The sequence below is a fragment of the Pungitius pungitius genome, chromosome 5, assembly GCF_949316345.1.
Source record: "Pungitius pungitius chromosome 5, fPunPun2.1, whole genome shotgun sequence".
Classification (NCBI taxonomy): domain Eukaryota; kingdom Metazoa; phylum Chordata; class Actinopteri; order Perciformes; family Gasterosteidae; genus Pungitius; species Pungitius pungitius.
Window position 1 is genome coordinate 16,215,253 of NC_084904.1, and position 22,219 is coordinate 16,237,471.

The 22,219-nt window shown below is 43.0% G+C and overlaps 3 protein-coding genes across 3 annotated transcripts; 1 reads left to right on the forward strand and 2 right to left on the reverse strand.

Moving 5' to 3' along the window:
• Positions 1-336: 336 nt before the first annotated feature.
• slc7a4 (solute carrier family 7 member 4) lies at positions 337-6,667 on the reverse strand. The gene is made up of 5 exons (XM_037483673.2): positions 6,465-6,667; positions 4,681-5,756; positions 3,871-4,577; positions 3,584-3,692; positions 337-2,465 (listed from the first exon to the last, which is right to left on the reverse strand). Exons 2-5 carry the CDS (start codon positions 5,660-5,662, stop codon positions 2,248-2,250), a joined length of 2,016 nt encoding a protein of 671 aa, XP_037339570.2. The 5' UTR covers positions 5,663-5,756; positions 6,465-6,667; the 3' UTR covers positions 337-2,247.
• A 386-nt stretch (positions 6,668-7,053) lies between these two features.
• dgcr6 (DiGeorge syndrome critical region gene 6) lies at positions 7,054-9,062 on the reverse strand. The gene is made up of 6 exons (XM_037483675.2): positions 8,977-9,062; positions 8,764-8,870; positions 8,494-8,654; positions 8,238-8,338; positions 8,014-8,154; positions 7,054-7,894 (listed from the first exon to the last, which is right to left on the reverse strand). Exons 1-6 carry the CDS (start codon positions 8,980-8,982, stop codon positions 7,817-7,819), a joined length of 594 nt encoding a protein of 197 aa, XP_037339572.1. The 5' UTR covers positions 8,983-9,062; the 3' UTR covers positions 7,054-7,816.
• A 125-nt stretch (positions 9,063-9,187) lies between these two features.
• On the forward strand, positions 9,188-21,495 carry LOC119225346 (rasGAP-activating-like protein 1). Its single transcript, XM_037483146.2, has 21 exons — positions 9,188-9,599; positions 9,793-9,849; positions 10,622-10,735; positions 11,102-11,163; positions 12,316-12,445; positions 12,963-13,044; positions 13,214-13,354; positions 13,528-13,619; positions 14,068-14,185; positions 14,282-14,435; positions 15,428-15,492; positions 15,793-15,905; positions 16,512-16,704; positions 16,826-16,963; positions 17,888-18,032; positions 18,572-18,744; positions 19,649-19,786; positions 20,153-20,288; positions 20,783-20,903; positions 21,057-21,130; positions 21,271-21,495. The coding sequence occupies exons 1-21, from the start codon at positions 9,496-9,498 to the stop codon at positions 21,417-21,419; spliced, it is 2,499 nt and encodes an 832-aa protein (XP_037339043.2). The 5' UTR covers positions 9,188-9,495; the 3' UTR covers positions 21,420-21,495.
• Positions 21,496-22,219: the final 724 nt, after the last annotated feature.

Genomic DNA, 22,219 nt, shown 5'->3' on the forward strand with positions numbered 1-22,219 from the left:
CACACGTGTGCATTCAGACTAAAGATTTAGTAGAAATACCTAAATGGCCATGCAACCACTATATACATAAATAGTGGTTGAGTTTATTTATTGAGTTTATTGTAAATAGTGGTAAACTCAACCACTATTTACATAAATAGTGGTTGAGTTTACTGCAGACCTGCTAAGATATAACACTACAGATGCTGTCAAAATACCCAGATATTCTGCAGGGGGAAGCCAAAGTTTGGCAGAACACAACCACTATGCAAATAACTCCCAATTTCTTTAGGTTTTTTTTCCATTTCAATTCATCATCTGTAAATAATTATTTATCCACAATAAAACTTTTGTAAATGCTGTTTCAAAACATTTATTTTTCATTTATAACACAGTCTTTAGCATTTTATACAGACCTATACTATAAACAGAAATATTTAAGAACTCGTGTGCAAGTAAAGAGTACAATACAATTCAGAAGTGAGAAAATAATTGTGTAATTTGTAATTGTGAGAAAGAGGTGACAGGATGTTTAGCTTATAAAGCAACACAGTATCAATGTTACTGACCTCCGACATCCGAAGCATAACTGTGGAACACAAAATGACCAGACAATAGTTCTCATTGTGCAAAGTTGTACAAAAATCTACGATTGCCAAAATGCCTCCTACTTCAACTTCACGTCCATGTTTGTATGTCATTTTAGTAATAAGAAATGATGAAAGTTCTGTGTAGGAGTTTTTTTTTTTTTAATCGAACAGACTGATAAATAACTTTGGGAATTAGTCTGCATTCGTTACAACACGTTTAAGGCCATCGGTTTCTTATGCAACAAATGCTAACACAAATTGAAATAAATGATAACAAAAATCATAGACATTAAGTACATTTACGTTTTATGTAATGAAACATCCTTCACTCGTTGACATCGTTTACAAGTGTGGGTTGTTATCTGTAGAAGATGAGTGCTCTCACATGTGTGCTCGTATCTAATCTAGGTCAAACTGCAGACTGGTGACAGGGATTGATCCAAATCTTCTGGGATTACGGAGGCCTCAGAAACATGGAACACAAAAGTCTGCCTGTCTCAATCCTGTGTGTGAAGATTGCCATTCAGAAGGTTTGTGCTTGCCTTAGATTTCTATATATATATATATTTAATATAATCTAGTTATCTCAGGAGTACCCCGTTAAATAACAGACTCAATCTATACATTTTCTAATCTCATACCAACAAAGAAACAGGGTAGGAGGCTGCGGTTTTAAAAATATTGATAAAGGGCTGGACAAGGGCATGGGATCATGGGATAAGATTAACTAAAGCACTGAAGTCACTAAAAGGTGAACACAAATTACTAATAGAGAACATATGCACATGCAAAACATAGAACACAGACATTGAAAAAGGACAAGAACAACTCAGAAGCTAAGGAGATCTGTAAAAAAATGGAATACATATTTTTTAAATATGAGAGTAAATAATATTCAGGAAACAATTTTCTTTGGGCAGTCTATGAGTACCAAAAGGAGAAGATGGACAAAGACAATCCAAATGATTTGAGTTTGTAGTTTCTCTTGAGGTTGTGAAAAAAAGGCAAACATGTAAACCCACAAAAGACTGTGCATACCTCTGCTTGGCTGAAAAACTGAAACATGCAACATAAGATTGCTTAATATGCTGGAAATTATTGTCCAGTTCCCAGTCTGTGTTTAGCATTTGTAAAAAATAAAAATCAACGACACTGTGTGTACCTCAAGGTCCTCTATACAAATTTCAGAACATGTCTATTGCTTCCTCTAGGCTCTCAACATGGCAGTACTGACCAAGCAAACAGGGTTTACCTCATAGAGGAGGGGGGGGGGGGACTATGACCTTGTTGCTTTGTTAATGCTCTGAATATCAATTTTGCACCTTTAACTACACACTTGTCACGAAGAAAGCACCATATATATAACATAACCATGTGAATGTCTACAAACTGGCAATGTTGCAAGAAAAAAAGGGATACAACACAACTTTGATGCTTAGAGTTTACAGGACAGTAATAAAGCTCCATAATGTACATTCAAGTATTACAAGATATACAAATAGGCTTCACAACAGGACAGAGAGCGTGCATCCCATCCTGCTTACGTTTGGAAAGCAACGAGTATAGACTGTGGCGGGCCAGACACACACACACATACACACACACACACACACACACACACAAGAGTAAGACGCGGAGAGCAGTAGAAATGCTGAAGCACATGAGTGGGAGACACACATCATCTATTTCCTGCGAACTCCTCAGATGTCGGGGCGGTGGAGGGGCCGATGTGGTGCGCCGAGGCGTCCAGTTGTCCTTCAGGCTGGACAGACTGCACGGTCTCTACCAGGCTGCCGCTGGGTAGCACCACGTACCGGGCGGCCATGTCTTTGGGCTGCAGCTCCCGCAATCCTTCCTTACTGTGCCAGATTCCGTAGCCGAAATACACAAAGAGGCCTGGGAAAGCAAGAGCACGTAACATGTAACCATAAGGACTCTAAATGAAGAAAAGAATGCTGCACGCAGGTGTGTGGTGAGAAAGATGTCTCGATGTGGCATTCTTGAGTTTTGGTTTGTGCTCTCGTTTTGAGACATGTACATGTACAATATTTTTGTTATAAAAATCAATAAATAGTTTAGAAAACCGTTGTCATAGTAAGAAGACCAACGGTCGACAGCCATGCTGGCAGCAACGGTGCCGCAAGATAAATGCTGGTGTCAGCATGCCAACATGCTCAAGATGACAACGCTAACATGCTGTAGTTAAGCAGTTATTATCGTTACCATGTTCACGATTCGAGTTTAGTGTTCTAACCAATGAGCAGTAAACATTCAAGACTGAGGTTTATGGGAATACAAATGGTTGTGCTTGATTAATGGTCACACCAATGTAAACAGATTGATGGGAAAGTAAATGTGTGCAAAATGTCATGAAATCCAATTTGTTGTATTGCGTTTGTCGAGAACTTTCCTCAAATTATTAACAAGCGTTGCATTTTCTAGTGAAATAAATGTTCATTAAGTTTTATTTGCATTTAGTCTTTGGTCTAATAATTTTATAATAATAATAATAATAATTGAAGCTGAATTTAATTCCACCTAAACTTTCAAATGTAGAATTCCCACATTTTGCTTTTCTTCTTTAGTAGCTAATCATGCAAGTAAGCCTCAACTGCTCTGAGAGTGGAGCCTAAAGACCTGTCAAATTTAAAATTCCATGTGACCTTATTCTTAAAACGGCTTATTTGAGAAGCTTTAAGGTGATGCAGATAATCATGTTACCCCAGGGATCCCCCTGACTGACAGGTCATTAATACTGTTTGACAACCATCTACCTTTTCTTAGGGTTGTTGACCAAGGGTAAAACCTTCTCTACTCCCTTAAGGCCTTTACACACCATCAACAAACAACGGGAAAAATGCAAAATACCTGCAAATATTTTACATAAAACAGAAATGATACTGCCTTTATACAAACAAAATTAGACTACCATAATTTAAGACAGTCTTTGTACATTGTTCATTTGTACAGTTGAGGTTTTTCTTCAGTCAGTATGTTTTCTGGTGCCTTCTTACCTATTGCAATCCATACGGTGAAACGAATCCAGGTTAGATAGTTGAGCTTCATCATGAGGAATATATTAATGAGAATACTGGCAGCTGGAGTCAATGGAACCAATGGTACCTACACAACAATAACACAATTATCCTCAAATCATAGTTCACGTAGTTCATGATGATAACAATTGCCTTCCAATAAAGGTCTCCGGGATTAATTGTTAAGCACAATTTAAATATATGTTGGCGCGAGTTTACTTGAGAAAAAGTATACATACAAGAAGTGTGTAATAGTTGCAACTCACCTGGAATGTTTTGCTGCTGGTTTGTGGCTCGTGCAACCATATGAGTGTCAGGCTGAGAACATAAGCCAAGCTGAAAATCACCAGCAGCGTTACGAAGCTCCAGACAGGCAGATGGAGCTGTTTGGTACCAAATTCTAAAACCACACAGAGGGAGACCGAGCTCACTATGATAGTCAGCACGCAGTGACCCACCACCTCGCCCGGCTCACACTGCCCCAGCAGCTTGCCCAGGTATGGTTCCCAGTAGGCCTTCAGCTGTCCCGCCCCGCGGTGCTCTGTTGAGGCCTGTCGCTCTACCAGCTGGAGTTTGTCCGAGAAGGACTCGTACTGCTTCAGCTCCCCGCTGTCTTCGTTTATGGTCTGCGACTCGGAGGGGCCCTCAGAAGGACCGGCCGAAGGGTTGGGGGATGTGGAAGCGGTTCCCTTGGAGCTGGTTTTGTTAGGCTGGAAGCGCAGCACGATAACGCTCGCTGCCACAAAGGTGTACGCCAGGAGGGTGCCGATGGACAGGAACTGAACCAGTGCCTCCAGGTCAAAGACGAGAGCCATGGTGGCCATGAGGATTCCAAACACCAGTATGGCATTGACGGGGACTTTGGTGATGGGGTTGACTCGTGCGAAAATGGAGAAAAACAAGCCATCCTCTGCCATGGCGTAGACAATGCGAGGGAGGGAGAAGAGATTACAGAGCAGCACCGTGTTCATGGCTGGAATTTGGGAAAAGAGAGTCAGTATCAGAAAATAAGATTGTGCATTACCATATTAACAAACATTTAAATTGCACTTCTTAATTTGAAAGTAGACACTCACCACAGATGGACCCAATTGCCACAATAACTCCAGCCCAACTGTAACCCCGGCGGAAGAAGGCATCTGCCAGAGCCGAGTTGGGGTCCAGCGTATGCCAGGGTACCATTAGTGTTAGCACCGTGGAGACCAGGATGTAAGCTGCGGCTGCCAATCCAAGGGAGATGGCAGTGGCAATGGGAACAGATTTCTGAGGGTTCTTCGCCTCCTCACTCGAAGACGCGATTACATCAAAGCCCACAAATGCGTAGAAGCATGTGGCCGATCCCGCCAGTATTCCAGATAGCCCGAAAGGTGCGAAACCTCCTTCATCTATGGTCCAATTGACCGGTTCGGCCAGAATGAAGCCAAACACCAGAATGAAAATGATGACACACATGCTAATAGTGGAGAAGATGTGATTGAGGTAGGAGGACACTTGAACTCCAAAGGAAATAAAGAATGAGGCAAATACCAGAATCCCTGCTGCAAGGATGTCGGGGTAATGGGCAAGGAAGTGCACGTCCCAGTGCATGACGTGCGTCTCTGTGAAGTTCTGGATGGCGTGGTTAAAGATGGAGTCCAGAGAGCCACTCCAGGCACGGGCCACGGCAGCGCCACCAATCATGTTCTCTAGAATCACATTCCAACCAATGAGAAAGGCCCAGACCTCTCCCACAGACACGTAAGTGAACATGTAGGCAGATCCAGTTTTGGGGATGCGCGCTCCAAACTCCGCATAACAAAAAGCTGCCAGTAGAGAGGCAAATCCTGCAATAATGAATGATATGATGATGGCAGGCCCGACCGTGTCTTTGGCCACTGTTCCGGTCAGGACGTAGAGCCCGGAGCCCACCATGCCCCCGACTCCCAGCAGGGTCAGGTCCAGGGTGGAGAGGCAGCGCTTCAGCGACGTGGCCATCATGTCATCCTCCAGTGTTTTGAGTCGGTTCAGTTTTTGACAAAGGCGCACCGCCGGGGCGCAGCCTCTGGCACAAGTTTCCATAGCGACCGAGTTGTAAAGGCGAGCAGGACGAGTTGTTGTTGTTATAAAAAAAAAATAGTCACACTGGATCCATCACTTATTTTATCAAGCTGACCTGCAAGACAGAGCACAAATAGACTAACGTTGAGAAATGCATGAGGAAAAGCAGGTTACATGGTGGAAGGGTGTTAAACCTATACACCACATGAGGGCTAAACTGGATGTACGTTCATATTCTAGATCGCTCCGCACAAGAGGCGTGCGCGTGTATCCAGTCCACGTCATCCGGCACGAGGAAAAAAGCTTAACACGATGTGACGAAGTGAGACGGAAAATAGAGCATTTTAACGCTTCTTCAACTGCAAACAATGTCCTCCTCCAGCTTTTCATCGGTGGGACCCAGTTTACAACCTCCTGGTCTGGGCGTTGCAACATCCGATTCCTGCCCTCGATGGACATATGGCGAAAGCGGGACGCCCCCCCCCCCCCACAATTACGTAACGCTTTATTCCCCCGCAAAGATTATTCATATTCACTAGGCTGCATATTTATGACACAGAAAAAAACCGTGCGGTGGAGGGAACGGACGACGAAGGGGAAAAACGAATGAATAATTTAAAACTAAATGGAAACTGACGCAAAAGGACGATCGCTGTTCCGCTACACCTCCCCACTCCGCCGTAACGTTACATCCAGAGTGATCGGAGCGACATTTCCACCATCCGTGCCATCCGAGCAGGTGTGACATTTCACGTGATTTAGCGTTTAACCACCTAGAACGAGACGTCCGTAATAAACGGGAGACATGCGGGCGTTGCTTTACCGTCGTTGTTCGGGCTCTGTCATTTGTGTCCGCCGCAGAGAGGAAAGGACCAAGGTGCATCGTCTGATGACGGAGCCGAAGGTGCGCTGAGGAATAATAGCCCCCCCCCCCCTCTCCTCCCAAAAAAAAGCCCTTCATGCGCTGCGTGGACGGCTTCTTAAAGGTACAGTCACCTTCCACGCAGAGGGCTTCCCCACTGCGCCCCTCCCATTTTACAGCAGAACGCGGGATTACCTGGAAGTGGGCTTAATTGAGTATGAATTTAAACATGGGTGGGAATCACATAAAGAGAAGCAGCCTTAAACGGTTTAAAGTAAAACTGGCCTTCCATTGATTAAAGTGAATAAAATAATAAGAAAAGGTCAAATCAAAGCGAACGTGTTCCAACATACACCGGGTCCGTCTTCAGAGTCAACCTGCAAAATCACGCGTGTTCCATGCCTATGTGGGTCTTTTTCTTGAACAGGTGCGTGCTTCATTGGCTCGTCATTGAGTGAAGAGTGAGGGCAGCCTCATGGTGAAATCATTCCGAGCGCACTGCAGGACAGATATTACAAATATAAAAACTCACAAGAGACACAAAACATTTTGTTAAACATTTTTTAACAGAAACAAATATTCCTGCAATGGAAAATCAACACGTACAGATATTCAATAGTGCCATCCAAACTGGTTTTGTTCATAGGTACATCATATATTTGATTGAATTCTTCATTGTTGCTAATTTATGTGGGTGGTACAACTTAAAATACTGACTTTTTGGAGAAAGAAAATAGCAAAACAAATGTGAAGATGTTAGATAAAGATCTAATTTACACCTCTAGTACCCACACAAGGCGTACCTAATAGATAAAAAGAAAAGAAAAAAAACATACACAATGTGTACACCATTAAAAGTAGCACCAATGTTAGAAAAAAGGAAGATACGCATACAAAACTGTGTAAATAAGCTATGATGTGTCAAAACACTTCCATAAAAGGCATCATGAGGCCCTCATGAGAAGTAACAACAGTCTGTGTCCTTGAGCAACAGTTCATCTTCTACAGTTTAATCCACAGAGCCTTAACGCTGTCTTCAAATACATGTACAATGTAGCTTAAAGGTTTTGAAAAACACATCTGTGTCAGCTAAGTGCTTTACAGTCTATGATGTCATCACCTGTTTCTACTAAAGACGGCAAACTCAAGAATCAGCCTCTTCTCCTTCGGTTTTTGATGGCGAATATTACACTCATAACAAATGTCGGCCGACACTTCTCACAATCTCACAACGACTGGAATAGGAGCATTTGCGCTCAGTGGCTATTGCAGGATTTTCATTCCCCTTCTTGAGGCACAATTAGGCCTCCCCCTCAAAGGAGTCCAGATTGTGACTCCTTCTGTTGAAGCTTGAGAATCAATTCGAGTAGGTTCATCTGCATTGTCAGCTCCTGAAATAAAACAGAAATTAGTCTGTACCACAAAGATCATGTTTCCTGTGCTCCCCTCCCAGTTGTGGTGATATTATGCATTTAACCCACAGTGAGTTGGGACAGGTGGAAGCGTTCACCTGAGGATTAGTGGTGATAAAAAACCCAGGGACTCCTGCTTTCTCCAAGGTGTTCTGCTGGTCTATTACTTTTTGATCCATTTCTGCTACAATCTTCTTATCCATCATTCTTTGTTCCTCTCGCACACGGGTCTCCAGAGACTGAAAAACAACTATTAGTACACCAAAAAGGATATCGCGATAGGCATAGCGATCACAGGAGTTGGGATTTTTCAACGCCTCACCTCTTGCTCCGCTTGTTGGTTGGATTTCAGAAGTGTAAGATTGTGAGACTTGCACGACTGTACAGCATCTTTGTGTTTCCGTGCGAGATCTTGTTTGAGTGCTGCACAGAAAAGTAATAACCAGTCATACATCCCACTGGCATGCAAGTACAACCTCACAGAAAAAGGCCCCTTCCGTGAAGCAACTAGAATTCGGTGCTTCAGTTCGTCCATCCCCCCCCCCCCCCCCCCCCCACGAAGGATGCAGAGCACCAACCTTGGTGTTCGCAGTGCAGCTTTTGCCTCTGGTTGTACAGATTCTTCTCCGTGAGATGTTGAATATCAAGGAGTCCCTGCACAATCTCATAAACCGTCCCGTCGATGAGTGCCAGGGCCAGGTCACCGAGCGTGCTGTAGGACAGGCGCTGCTGGAAGGAGCTAACCAAGGGAGGGAGAAACACACACACACACACACACAATCATCACGGGGGCTGAGCCTGAGAAAGCAGACATTTGATTCCCCGTGAAGGAAGCAAGGTACCGTTACCTTGGTAAATCTTTGACTAAGGTCTGCAGCTCAGATAACAGGTAGTAATGCCTTTCTTGGTGTTTGGTGGAGTCGCCGTCGGGGACTTCGGGATAACCATCCATGTCCTTAACAGCAAAGAGCAACACATCCAGATGAGCTAACGTCAGCTGAATTTAATCTCTCTGTGCTTAAACCTCTTTTTAATGTATGCAAGTTGTAATGAAGACCGGCCTGCATCTGAGGACGATAACGGCGATGAATGCCGGCAAGCCGACCTGACTGAAGCAAAGTGTGATTGTTTTGTTTGTGGTGGGTTAAGGACCCCACGTTTGCTGCCCGTCAATAAGCCTGCCCGCAATGGAGCGTGCAGTAGCTCCATGTGTTCGCCAGGTGGCGCGTTTTACAAGAGATGGGGAGCTCCTGAGAACACGCTTACTAAATTAGCACGAAAGCGCACAAAAAAATAGGCAATAACGTACATTTTAAAAAAGCACGTAGTGAGCAATGTCAAACGAATAATGTCGGGTGCTCCTGTGACTAAATCGATACTGTGTGTATGTCACATTGCACATTCATCCTCGTATAACAGAAGAGCAGATATAAGGCTGACACGGAGACCCACTGCTGGACTGACTGGGCTGCACGCGCGCTACTGGTGGGCTGTGCGGCGGCGTCACGCGACTGAAGGTGGCGTGAAATGAAGAAAACTCCCTCGCGGAGGGGAAGAGCACTATTTATTTATAAGAGCGTATGGGAACGGGAGAAACTGGATTAGCTTCCTCGAATAAAATGGCCAGAAACACCTCTCTTTATTTTCGAATTGTCGAGGGCAGGAACCTCCCGGCCAAAGACGTGTAAGTAACGACTGAATGGGTTTCTGTCAGGTCTGGTGTGCTGTGAATAATACAGCCTCCTCACGGTTTAATAGCTATTATATTTATCAGGTTGATTAGATCGGAGAACAGTCAGAACACCAATTTCTGGTACGATGTGTCCAGGGAATTGACGTTATGTTAATTGAGGATTTATTTTTCTTTTCATCTGAAGCTCCGGAACCAGTGACCCATACTGCATTGTAAAAGTTGACAATGAAGTTGTGGCCAGGTGAGTTGTCACTGATTGTAAAATAATTGTGATATACTGTATGTGCATGGGAGGTGTATACTAATAGATAGCTACAGCAGGAGAAAGTATATTGCCCACATTTAAAGTCATCATCTGTCATCACAACTGGAACATTTTCAGTACTATGTTAGTTTTCTGACTTCCAGCAACTCTGCACTTGTAAACTAGTGAGTAGTGTGTACGATCGGGGTGGTGGGTGCCCACAGCGCGGCTCATCCTATGCAGAGAACCCGATACTGGTCCGGCCTTTAAAACAACTGCCTGTAACCATGGAGAGGGTGCATCAATTATTGCAGTAAGCTCCTGGTGTAACCAAGGAGAACGCTGGAAGCTTGTTCAGAGGTGTTCCTTAGTTTGATTGGAACAACTACAAATGATTTCATTCAAATAAATAAATAAAAGCTATTTTTAATTGCAACTCTAGTACAGTGTGATATTTCCAGGTGGTGCAATTTGACACCAATCCAGATTTCCTGTGTTATAGAACTACAATGGCTGTTTTTCCATCTGGCGTGTTACAGAAAACAGCACAACTATTCACCGCAGATCATCAGTATTTATTTGTATTCTTTTAAATCCTTTGAAACCTATCAACAGTGTGCTCTATGTTTGGTATAGATACTGAAATATAGATTTTTGTAAATCCAAAGCCTACTACCATTGCCATACCGGGGTCTATTGATGCATACATTCATGTCACGAGTTTCTGCATAAGGTCTGAAAAGCACACATGTGAAACCCGTGTTTTCAGGACCGCCACAGTGTGGAAGAACCTCAGTCCTTTCTGGGGTGAAGAGTACACACTGCACCTCCCGATGGGGTTCCATTCACTCTCCTTTCATGTCATGGACGAAGACACAATCGGGTAACAGTGTCATCCATACCTGTATCAAAATGATTCCATATCCAACCGTTGCTCTTGACCGAGTTTGCCACTTGTGATTTACTGTCTTTGAAGCCTGGCCTGTGTGCCTAATTTGCCTGATGAATGAGTCGACATGGACTTCATACAGTTTGAAACCTTTTGGGGGAAAAAAACCCTCTGTGAATAAACATTATTAGGCAAATGGTCCAAGGAATGAGTGATTACTGTTTTTTTTTGTCGTGCTTACTCGAATCAGTCTGTCTTCAAATTCACCTTCTTTAACTCTACCAAGATAAACAACTTTGATGGCATTTTCAGTACCTTCCATTTGACCATATCTCCTTTTATTGTTCCTTCTTTCTACAGTCATGATGATGTTATCGGAAAGATAACCCTGAGCAAGGAAGCCATCGGATCTCAAGCCAAAGGTATGAGTGAACCAATCTGTACCAGTATGGGTACGAACTCAAAGGTTAAAAACACACGGCTTCCCACGGCCAAAGGTCTAAGTGATGGGGGAGACGTGCCTTTTTTAGACGCAGACTCTGGGAATATTTCTCTGTGCCCTCTCGCACATTTCATGTGATTTGCTTACATTTGTTTAAAAATCGAGGTTAACTGTGTAAACTCGCGAGCAATGAAATTGTCATTCACATAGCAGCACGTGTTATTACGACAACTGAGCGTGTGCTTGTCTGCATGAACATGAGTTATTTTTCATTGTGCATTACAAACCTTCCTTTTGCCTGCAGCGCTGCGAAATGAGGAACACAACCAAAGCATTTCAAATGGCTCCAAACCATTGAATGTGTTGTCTCCCAGAGGCTTTCACATTCAAGAAATGAGTCCGTTTTTACCTCCACAAGTCCTTTCTGCACGGTCTTGGTCAGACATACGGCATTTAAAATATGATATGTCGAGATGAACTTACAGTTTTATCAGACTGCTCAGTGTTTACCAGGGAATGTTTGCTGCATACTGACGCATCTCCCCAGAGAGCCACCTGGCTTCACTAGTGTGATTCACTTCTACATGGCGATACACTGAGTTACAGAAATATGCTCGCAGTCTGTCCTTGATATTGTACCGGTTTCTTATGTTTGGTATTTGTGTAATAATAAAACAGAATACAATTGAATATGATGGACAAATCCATATCACATGATTCATGGTTCATGCCTTCATCTTGTGCCCTTATTACTCAAAAGCATAATGATTAATTACGAGTTTATAAGCATGCAATGTTAGAAAGTAGTGAAAACGCCCATGGTGACACCATTCAATTGCTTGTTTTTCACCCCCTTTGACAATGTGAATCCTAAAAAATATAGTTTGGTATATAATAAGTTAATTTTATTTGAGAACCTGGAGCAAGGGAATGTTTGGTATTGTTTGCTTGACAAATTCAGATAACCAAAAATCTTTGGCGAACAATTGAAAATTTCTTCTATCTCAAATGTTCATCTAACAATTAAGTTTAGTTGAGTATGAAGCAATTTGTTCTGATCAGCTCTGTTTTTTCGGGTTTCTTCTCTCTTAATGCTTGGTGTTGTTTTAATGAATAGTGTCTCTACGGTCAGGTATAGACAGCTGGCTGAACCTGACGAGGGTTGACCCTGACGAAGAAGTCCAGGGAGAAATCCATCTGAGCCTGCAGCTACTGAAAGATACAGAGAAGATCAGCCTGCGATGTCAAGTTATTGAGGCCAGGTAACATCACTGTGTGCTTTTTTGTTACCTGCTCCTCTCAAGCCTGCTCCTCTAATGGTAGGTATACTCTGGAAGTCTGTGTCAATGTAGTCACATGGGTTACAACCATCACATATCTATATAGCTTAAAAATAATTAAACTTCTAAATTGGTCAGAAGATACTTCGCTGTAGCTGAAAACCTGGCAATACCATCAGTGCTTCTGTGCCAAAATGGAATAACCATCAACCCGCCCGCCTCCACACTCTCCTCCTGAGTCATACTGCCACCATCGCACCACTCACTGCCCCATCTGTGCATCCCGGGCTACAATCTCTCCCTCTCAGGCTGGGCACTAATGAGCGTGTCAGTCAGAGCTTGACACTCTGTAATTTAAACATGCTCAGATTAATGTAAATCAAGTTGGATGGAATAGCGCTGAGTGTAAAGTCATAGTTTTCATTGCTAATACGAGTCTGTTGAGCTTTTCAGATGTTTTGATCAGCTCTGTTGTCTTTTGTTCTGCTGATGCCCATAGAGACTTGGCTCCAAGAGATATTTCTGGAACCTCTGATCCTTTTACAAGAGTTATTTTCAACAACCACAGTGCAGAGACCTCGGTGAGCCTCCGTCTGTGTGCGTGTGCAGTGGGTGTTGGTTTCTAGGGTGCCAGAAATACATGTTCTGCAATTTTAATTGATGATTATTTGGTTGTCCGTCACTTTATTTCATATTGGTGTACACATGTAAGGCTCTAGGAGCTGCTAACACCCCAACCGTGGGTTTTAGATTATCAAGAAGACTCGTTTCCCTCACTGGGTGGAGACCCTGGAGCTGGAGTTGGATCCAGAGGAGCTGAGGGAGGAGGGAACGGTCACTGTGGAGGTCTGGGACTGGGACATGGTGGGAAAGAACGACTTTCTGGGAAAGGTAAGGATGCAAGAATGATGTAGTGTGGAATGTTTTTATAAAATTCGTGGTGCGATCACAATCACAATATGATTCATCTGGAAGCAAGATATTACCCACCACAGTAAGAGTTTAAAGTGCTTTTTCCCCGTCTGATCATCTGATGTATCCTTGTTTGTTCTTTCTTTCCACAGGTGGAAATCCCTTTTGCTTGTTTGCACAAGACACCTCCGTTAGAGGGCTGGTTTCGCTTGCTTCCCTTGGGGAATGATGAGGTTGATGCTGGGTGAGGATTATGGCTGTGCTTCTTTGTCCAACGTGGTGTCTTTGTGTGTTTGCATAACTAAGACAAGCCTTTTGGAAATGTTTCCATCCTTGCATTTGAAAGTGTGTGAAAGATTTCTAACAGCATTGGTTCTTTGAGATCATTTTTGAACAGAAATAAAGCTGAGTGAACTGCCAATAGATATAGTTACAAAGAGGTTCAAAATGACATTAGAGCTAAAAGGTAACATAAGAGGTTTGAAGTGCTGAGTAGACGCTGGTTAGATATTGTCTTTCACCACAAGTACAAGAAAATAGCAGTAATATCAATTCCAAAATAAATTCTCTATGGACAATCTGTTAAAACTACCCCTTCAAGAGTTATCTTCTTTTTGAGAAATCTCTGGTCATAAAACTCCGAAAGTATCAAGGTGTCACGGTGTTTCTGTGGTATTTCCCTCTTTTGCCAGTGGCAAGCTGGGAGCACTGCGTCTGAAGGTGCGCTTGGTGGAGGATCGGATCTTGCCGTCTGTGTACTACCAGCCTCTCATTCACCTTCTGGTGGAGTCCGTCATCTCCCCAACGGAGGTCAGGACCGCTATTTGACTCACTGTGTTCTGGCTTCAGGAAAAGCACCACGTTCACGCTGGTAGTGATTCACGAGCCGAGGTCTCCTCTCCCCAGGTGGAGGATAGCAGTGCTCTGACCATGCTGGAGGAGGTAAACACGGTCGAGAGCCGACAGGATGTGGCGATGACTCTGGTGAAGATCTACCTGGGCCAGGGCCTGGTGGTGCCCTTCCTGGATTACCTCAACACGCGGGAGGTCAACCACACCAGTAGGATTAAATGAGCATTGCCTGTCCAAACCTGTGAAAAGTGAAACGGTTTGATGTGCAAAGATATAACTTTGATAATGTAAGCGTGTAACAACTGTGCTTACATAACAGACACACATCCCTATTACTCAGTATTTGAATTAGTCAGATAAACCTTCTGAGGTCTCTGACATTAAGGTCTCTGGACATTTGTGTTCTATGTGTGGGCAGCTCAAGAATACCACCACTATGTCTTCTACCCCGATTCCAATTATTATCTCACCAACTGTTCTCTTCATGGCTTCTATGTTGTCTGTATTAGTCATGTTTTTGCATCCACACAACATCCCCCCCCCCCGGAAATTCTCATAGCTCTTTGGGTTTGGTTTGGTTGGTGTAGTTTGAGATAATAAGCATAGTGCCTATGTTACCATGACAACTCCACATGATCCGAACAGTAACTGCTTGGTCAGGAATAGATGTCGCTAGCAGCCAGACATTAAAATTGAACACAGGGGTAAAGAAAACAAACAAGTGCTTTACACAAATTCTGCTGCAATCAAAACCACACATTTCTCCACACGTTCTGTCCTTCAAAACTAAAATATTTGACCTGGCAACCAAGTCCTGTCAGTGTTGATATTTTCTTATCTCCACCTTGAAGGACTTAAGTGCAGATGAATTCTTCGCCGGTAAAATTAACACAAAAACACAGACACAAAGCGTATCAAGCTCTCGGTTAACCGTATTAATAGGGCGATTTACATCAAGTTAAATGTTGCTTTGTTACACTCTTGGAAGCTTTTAATACGGTGGACAGACAACAGCATTTGACTGGAAATGAGGAGTGAGAGAGATGGAGACTGAAGTGCAACAACGTAAACCAGGGGTGTTGTGGTTCATGATCAGTAGTGTTGTTATTCACTTATTTATATCAAAAGCAATTTGGAAATAAAATTCTGTTATTATTTTCCAAAAGCCTAATCTATCTCTCTTCTGTTTTGCTCTCATAGCTGATCCAAACACTTTATTTCGCTCCAACTCCCTTGCCTCCAAGGCCATGGAACAGTTCATGAAGGTGCATTGATCTATCTGTTGTTTTATTTTATCAGGAATAGTAAATTATTGATTTTCCGTCGCTCCTGTGAATTTCTTATTTCTTATATTTATTCTAATCTCTGCTTTTTTCCCCTTAACATTTCCTATTTCTATCAACTTAACCTATTGGGTTATTTACATGCCCTTTGGTCCCTTTAAGCCTCATACTGAACCTTGTTGTCGCTTTGAAATATGCCGATTTACACATATGAGAAATCCAATACCTGAATCATAGATGAAAATAAGATGTATTCAACATACAGTATTGTTTTCCTGCCAGGCTGTTGGCATGCTCTATCTCCACGAGGTGCTGAAGCCCATCATTAACCGCATCTTCGAAGAGAAGAAGTATATTGAGCTGGACCCATGTAAGATTGATCTAAACCGGACAAGGTAAAACTAAGCATGTTTTTTCTTTTTTTACTCACCTTCTGTTTTTACTCTCCAAATCTACTTTATGTGCTTGTCTAAATTGCCACAAATGATAAGTGGGGGTTATACTGTAGGTGCATCCACGTTGTTCACAATGCGTTTTAAAATGATCAAATGGAAAAACAGCCACAAGAGACTACCCGCTTCCTTTACACTTCACCCCAGAGAGGGAGACATCAATGTGAGAAAATGAAAAAAAAGCAATGTATAAGGGGGGAGGGCTGTTGCTTGGCAACTGCTATGAGCCCCCTGAGATGTCCATCGAGGATCTAATGCGCTGTCGGTCTGCAGTAGATTTGCCTGCCGTCCCCTTCTTGTTTTCACGCGGTGTCTATAAATCTCTTCAGACATCTTCAATTCTGCACTCAAACGCGTGCCGTGGTCTCACATGTAATGACATAATCAGGAACAGAGGGGTTATCAGTTTTATTATAAGAGGCATTGTAACCTTGACAATACTTTAGAGTAATCACTACGCAAAAATGGCTGGCGATTTTAACAGTGTATACTCTATTGTTACTGACACAGTGATGCAGTCGTTTACTCTTCCTATTCTCGTCTGGGAAGACGAATTTCATTTAAAAGTGCAGTGTCAGAGGCAGATGTGCGGGACAGCAGCGTGGAGATGCTGCAGAGCTACTTAACCACCATCATCGAATCGATCGTGGGCTCAGTCGATCAGTGTCCTCCTGTCATGAGAGTGGCCTTCAAACAGCTACACAAGAGAGTTGAGGAGCAATTTGCTGAACCTGAGCATGAGGTCCGTCTGAGCGAAACACACAACAGAAAAACAGCAACATCTTCTTTAATAAATTGTCTTATTTATTTGATGTTTAATCATTTCTGGGTTACCATTACAGCTGTTGATATCATTTTTGCAGGACGTGAAGTATCTGGCTATCAGTGGATTCTTTTTCTTGCGTTTTTTCGCTCCTGCAATCCTCACACCTAAACTGTTCCAGCTGAGGGATCAGCACGCGGACACACGTACCAGCAGAACGCTGCTGCTGCTGGCCAAGGTACGATTCACTATGCAGGCAAACGTACACACGATGTGCTGACTAACTTAATCCAGACACGACAAAAAAGCTGACAGTTAACAGGATGCAAGGACACATGCTGTCTGCCAACCCTTTGCACGCTCTACACCCTCGAACTGTTACATTATTGGACGATAAAGTACAGCCTCTCGTACCTTATTGCTTTTGTAAAACACTGTTCTTATGTCCTAGAGAGTGGAATTTATTTATTTTGTAAAATTAGAAATTAGTGACAACTCAAGATCCTACACATCACATTTCACACTTGACTAACGTCAGCAAGTGTGCAGTAGTGACATGTCATTGTTTGTCATAAACCTTCAACAATATACCCACTTAAATACCCTTATTTGTGTGGAAATGGTTTAAATTAAAAATGAAAGACACCATCGAAAAAATAAAATCCCCTTTGACTGTCAAGAAAGGCGTCTCACTGTGGTTTTGAAAGAAAGGGTATGTCATAAATCATCACAAACCCCAACAACAAACGCCATCATAATCGCCCTCAATATCATTGGAAACAGGGGTGTCCTTTTAGAAGAAAAGTGAAAACTTGTTCTCCCCCTGTGTGGGTTCTGTGGTTGCTGTCCATGGTGCTGAAGTGCTGTTGCCATGGGTCCTCCACAGAGAAAGAGAACATGCTATTTTTACCTCTGCGTGTGCCACGACCAAACTGCGGTTCAAAGCCGAGCATCAGAGAGGGGTGTGGAGAGGGACTTCCTCCTCGCCCTAGGACAGGTGTGGGCTGGACAAAGGGCCTCCCAGCATGCTTGGCCTCAGGGACCCTTTTGATCTCCGACTTTGAGATATGCAGTCACTCACACTGAGTTCTGTCGGCTACTGGGGATTTGATGTGCTGAGGGGGTGAACGTTGAGTGTAAACTGTGTCTTTATGGTCCCCAGGCATTGCAAAGCGTCGGGAACTTGGGCCTCCAGCTGGGTCACGGGAAGGAGCAGTGGATGGCGCCTCTTCATCCCATCATCCTCCGCAGTGTGGCTTCGGTCAAAGACTTCCTGGACAAGATGATCGACATAGATCATGACATCGGTAAGGATGACAATGGTAAACAAACACCTTTAAACTTAAAAGGCAGGTCGTGCTATTGGGCTAATCAGCCACAGGCCAGCTGCTAGTGGGCAGCTGATATCAGGGTGAGGCAAAACAATACTGTAGTGGTGAAATATTTATTTACTATAAATAAATGACATAATTAATGAGCTGTGAGAAGCCACACTGGTTACCCAACGTGTTCTGGGCTGCGTTCTTACTGTGTCAGAAAGGTTGTTGTTGTGAAACGTCTTCCCCCTGTGATATATCATGTTTCAGGCGCCTCTTGCACACCACACCTACTCTTTTCACTTCAAGGCCACTTTGACATTTAATGCTACTCAGGTGGATTTGTGGGATAGAAAGCGCGTGCTTGTTATGCTTCTTTGAAGCTGTCCTTTAGAGTGGTGATAAAGGAGGTTGAGGTACCGGCAAAGTACAATGAAAGAAGATGAAGCCTTAAACCAGCTAAAACATGCGGGTTGCAAGTTCTTTACTTACATTCTCTGTTTAAAAACAATGGAAATTTCATTCTGCAGTGTCGGAGGTGCCACAGAGGGCTGTATTCATGCCTTCAGTCACAGTTAAAGAGGGTTACCTCAACAAACACAAGGCAGAGGGACCACAGCTGCTTTCCCGCTTTGCCTTTAAGAAACGCTACTTCTGGTTGACTAGCGAGACGCTGTCCTACGCCAAGACGCCTGATTGGCAGGTTAGTAGTGAACCAGTAGGTTATAGCTCTACACCTTTATGTACATACTAATGTTAATCTACTTTACTAGCCATTTCTGCAACCACCCATTGCTTCAAGTTTGTATCTTTTTGCTATCTAGTTTCGCACTTTTCTTGAATCTGTCTTTAACTTTGACATCTGGACCACAACAATCTGCCAGATAAATGCCATTTTATTTCCCTTGTCTTGTATACAATCCAAAAATAGATCCGTTGACTCAATGAAAAGTCATGTTAAAGTGAATCATCCCTTATTAGCAGCTGATATGCCTCATGATGAGGAATTAATCAGCGTGTCTACCTTTCCAACCTGGCTCATAAAAAGAGGAAACATTTCAGTCATTCCCCGCTCGCTTCACGGTATTCATGTTTATCTCCTTGTGAGGACGTCATTAGTAATATTACCATGTCGAGAGAGAGAAAGAGAGAGAGGGAGAGAGAGCAGGATCTCTGTAGTGCAGTAAAAAGCTCTCTCTTTGAGCCAGTCCCGGCTTTGTGTGACTGGAATAAAGGCGAGGGGTAATTGAAGGTTGTGGATATTCATGCTAACATTGCAAATCAGATTGCAGACAATGTGCTGGACCCTTTCCTCAATTTTGGAGTACTCCAGTCTCAGTGGATCGAGCTTCCACTGGAAGTGGCTGATTTACACTTTAAAGTGGCCTTTCCTGCGATGCCGATTTCATCTTCACTGCGTCCCTAATCTAAGATCTGAGCATGTGCAAAGAATCGCAGTACAAGACACTGCTCCATTAATCTGCTCTGTGATCAAATGTTATCTCACTTAAGCCTGCAAGTGCAGATGCTTAAGGCAAAAGATCCATCCTTACCAGCCTGCATAATTGTGTTAATTGGTGTTGTGGGTTGTTGCTGAACTGTTGCAGGTGCGCTCCTCTATCCCTATTCTTTGTGTGTGTGCCGTGGAGAGGGTGGATGAAAATGCCTTTCAGCAGCAGAATGTAATGCAGGTCATCACCCAGGACAACGATGGACAGCTGCACACCATGTACATCCAGTGCAAGGTGCTTGGGTACCGACACCACTTAGTCACCAAAAACGTTCTTCAACTCTTTCAACTATTTTATTTTTCCACACCTTTAATTAAATTTAACATAAAGAGCGATCAAGCTCCGATATAATTTATCGATCATTCTTTCTAACTCCAGCATGTTTACATATTTTCATACTGATCCACATTAACATGCTCTGTCCTTAAAAATTGAACACATTTATTTGAGTGCTATTTAAACATATTTAATATCCAATTTATTGTATTAATTAACACAATTAATGATCACTTTTGTATAGCAATGTTTTTCTAGAATTTATTGCAGAATGACTTTAATGGACCACAAAATGGTCTGATGGTTTACGGTGTATTTGTGCAGAATGTTAATGAGCTGAACCAGTGGCTGTCAGCAATCAGAAAAGTCAGCATCTACAATGAGCGCATGCTGCCCTCTTTCCACCCAGGGGCTCATCGCAGTGGCAAATGGACCTGCTGCTTGCAGGTGGACCGTGCTGGTAATCCTGCTTCTTATAGCTGCACAAATGTTGAAATCCATCTATTGGCACGCAGGATGTAAATTAACACCTACAACTCCCCATGATCATCAGGTACATTATTTTGCTCCTGTTCAACTTGGATGGCTGCAAATACCTCCTTGTGATCCTTATTTAATTATTAAACCCTTAATTTGTAGCTACTGTTTCCGTTGCATCAGTGGAGAACAACCTACGAGAATCCTCATGCAATTTTCTCTGACCAACTATACATAGTGACTGTCTTAAAGCAACATCTGATTATTTTTAGGCCATTGAATGAGTTTTCGCGGTCCTGAGCAAAATAAATATTATTTCGGTAATGCTGAGGCTTTACTCCCACCAGGGCAATTGGAGTAAAAGAAATGTTTCATTTCCACTAGACCTCCATCAATTTGGCCAGTTGAATGATATTTAGTTTTCACCTGCGTGAGTAGAAGAGGAGTGCCACTGCTCAATTAAAGGCTGGCTCTCAGTTATAGGCTGCAGCAGAACCCACTCAGCTGTGACACTGGGGGACTGGAGCGACCCGCTGGATCCCGATGTAGAGACACAGACCATATACAAGCAGCTTCTCCAGGGCAGAGACAAACTCAGGTCAGTGGAGGAAACCGTGTGGAAACATTCCCGGGTTGGATGCAGTTCATTCCCTGCACACTAGAGGTCAACGTTGCAACACAGGAATACACAAAACCACAATGGGAGAAAAAACATTGTTCATAAGATCCATTTTTCTGATTTATATTGCAGGAAAAAATATGTAGAGATTCCAGATGCTGATCAGACATCCAGCAATACAGAACCAAACTCTGACAGTCACCCAGGTGAGCCTGCAAATGCATTTTAACTATAAATCTTCCACATGCTGGAAGCACAGTATTTTTGACAATGGGGATGGACTGGGATGTTGTCATCATCATCATCCATTTCGGTTGGATAGCACTGTACACCTTCTGCCTCACAGATGGTGCACAATGCAACGATCAGCTGATGAAGCCAGGTCAGAGCGTTGCTGCTCGGCTGCTGGTGGTGATTGAGGATCTGGAGCAGGCTCACGCCACCTTCCAGCGCAGAGAAAAAGAGGACGGCACCAGTGTTATTGTGAATCCCTAGACTCGCCACGGACTTGGATCTCACTAGCAGATCCTGTAAAACGCTTTTGATCTTTTGTATCCTCTCAGTGCCACCGGCTTCACCGGGGAGAGATTATGATACTTGACAACAAAAAGGGACTTTAAAGCGTGATTTGACTTTATATCTTTTATGTAGATAACAAGCAATATCTTGCATGGCCTGCATCGACTTGTTGTGAAATGTGAAAAGAAGCTTTTATATTTTCAGATACTGTACAGGAACACAGTCAAGGGGCACACATTTTTATGCAAAACGCTTGTTGTAGTGTAATCTACAGTGCCTGAAGGTGTTTTGATATTGTTTTCATCAACGTTTTGCTTTTTATTGAGGCAATTTATCGCCATGATCATGATGTAGTAGTGACGGTAACGTTAAAGGTCATAGCACCATGACATCCAGTGCACATGCCAGTCTAGTGCACATGCCACAGTATATTGCTGCCTGTACAATGAGCTAAATAATATTAATTAACTTGTTTGCTTTGGTCCCTTTATACAAAACAATTTGCTTTTGTTCGGTGCTATGGCTAGTTCACTTAATAGTTTGGTTTTGATGTAATTTGCATATTTAAATAGACCTAGCATTTGATTGTAGCCATTCCTAAAGGCATAATAGTAATATTTAATAGTCCACAATTTTATGTTCACACACATAACTGAATCAATAGAACTAACAATCATGTTGAGATGTCCCCATTTAATAAGTTTACAGGGTCTTTAGATATTGGTGCCACAGTGCTCACAGGTGTAAAGGATGTAGGATGTTTGAGCGGCCAAATT

Excerpts from the sequence above, each read along its gene's own strand:
- slc7a4 (XM_037483673.2), bottom strand. The coding sequence starts at position 5,662 with ATGGAAACTTGTGCCAGAGGCTGCGCCCCGGCGGTGCGCCTTTGTCAA. Across the intron at positions 4,578-4,680 it reads GGCAATTGGGTCCATCTGTG|CCATGAACACGGTGCTGCTC; the intron begins GTGAGTGTCTAC and ends CCCAAATTCCAG. Across the intron at positions 3,693-3,870 it reads CCAGCAGCAAAACATTCCAG|GTACCATTGGTTCCATTGAC; the intron begins GTGAGTTGCAAC and ends ATTGTTGTGTAG.
- LOC119225346 (XM_037483146.2), top strand. The coding sequence starts at position 9,496 with ATGGGAACGGGAGAAACTGGATTAGCTTCCTCGAATAAAATGGCCAGA. Across the intron at positions 13,355-13,527 it reads AGAACGACTTTCTGGGAAAG|GTGGAAATCCCTTTTGCTTG; the intron begins GTAAGGATGCAA and ends TTCTTTCCACAG. Across the intron at positions 20,904-21,056 it reads CAGGGCAGAGACAAACTCAG|GAAAAAATATGTAGAGATTC; the intron begins GTCAGTGGAGGA and ends TTTATATTGCAG.
- dgcr6 (XM_037483675.2), bottom strand. Across the intron at positions 8,655-8,763 it reads TTAGTCAAAGATTTACCAAG|CTCCTTCCAGCAGCGCCTGT; the intron begins GTAACGGTACCT and ends TCCCTTGGTTAG. Across the intron at positions 8,155-8,237 it reads ACCAACAAGCGGAGCAAGAG|TCTCTGGAGACCCGTGTGCG; the intron begins GTGAGGCGTTGA and ends GTTGTTTTTCAG.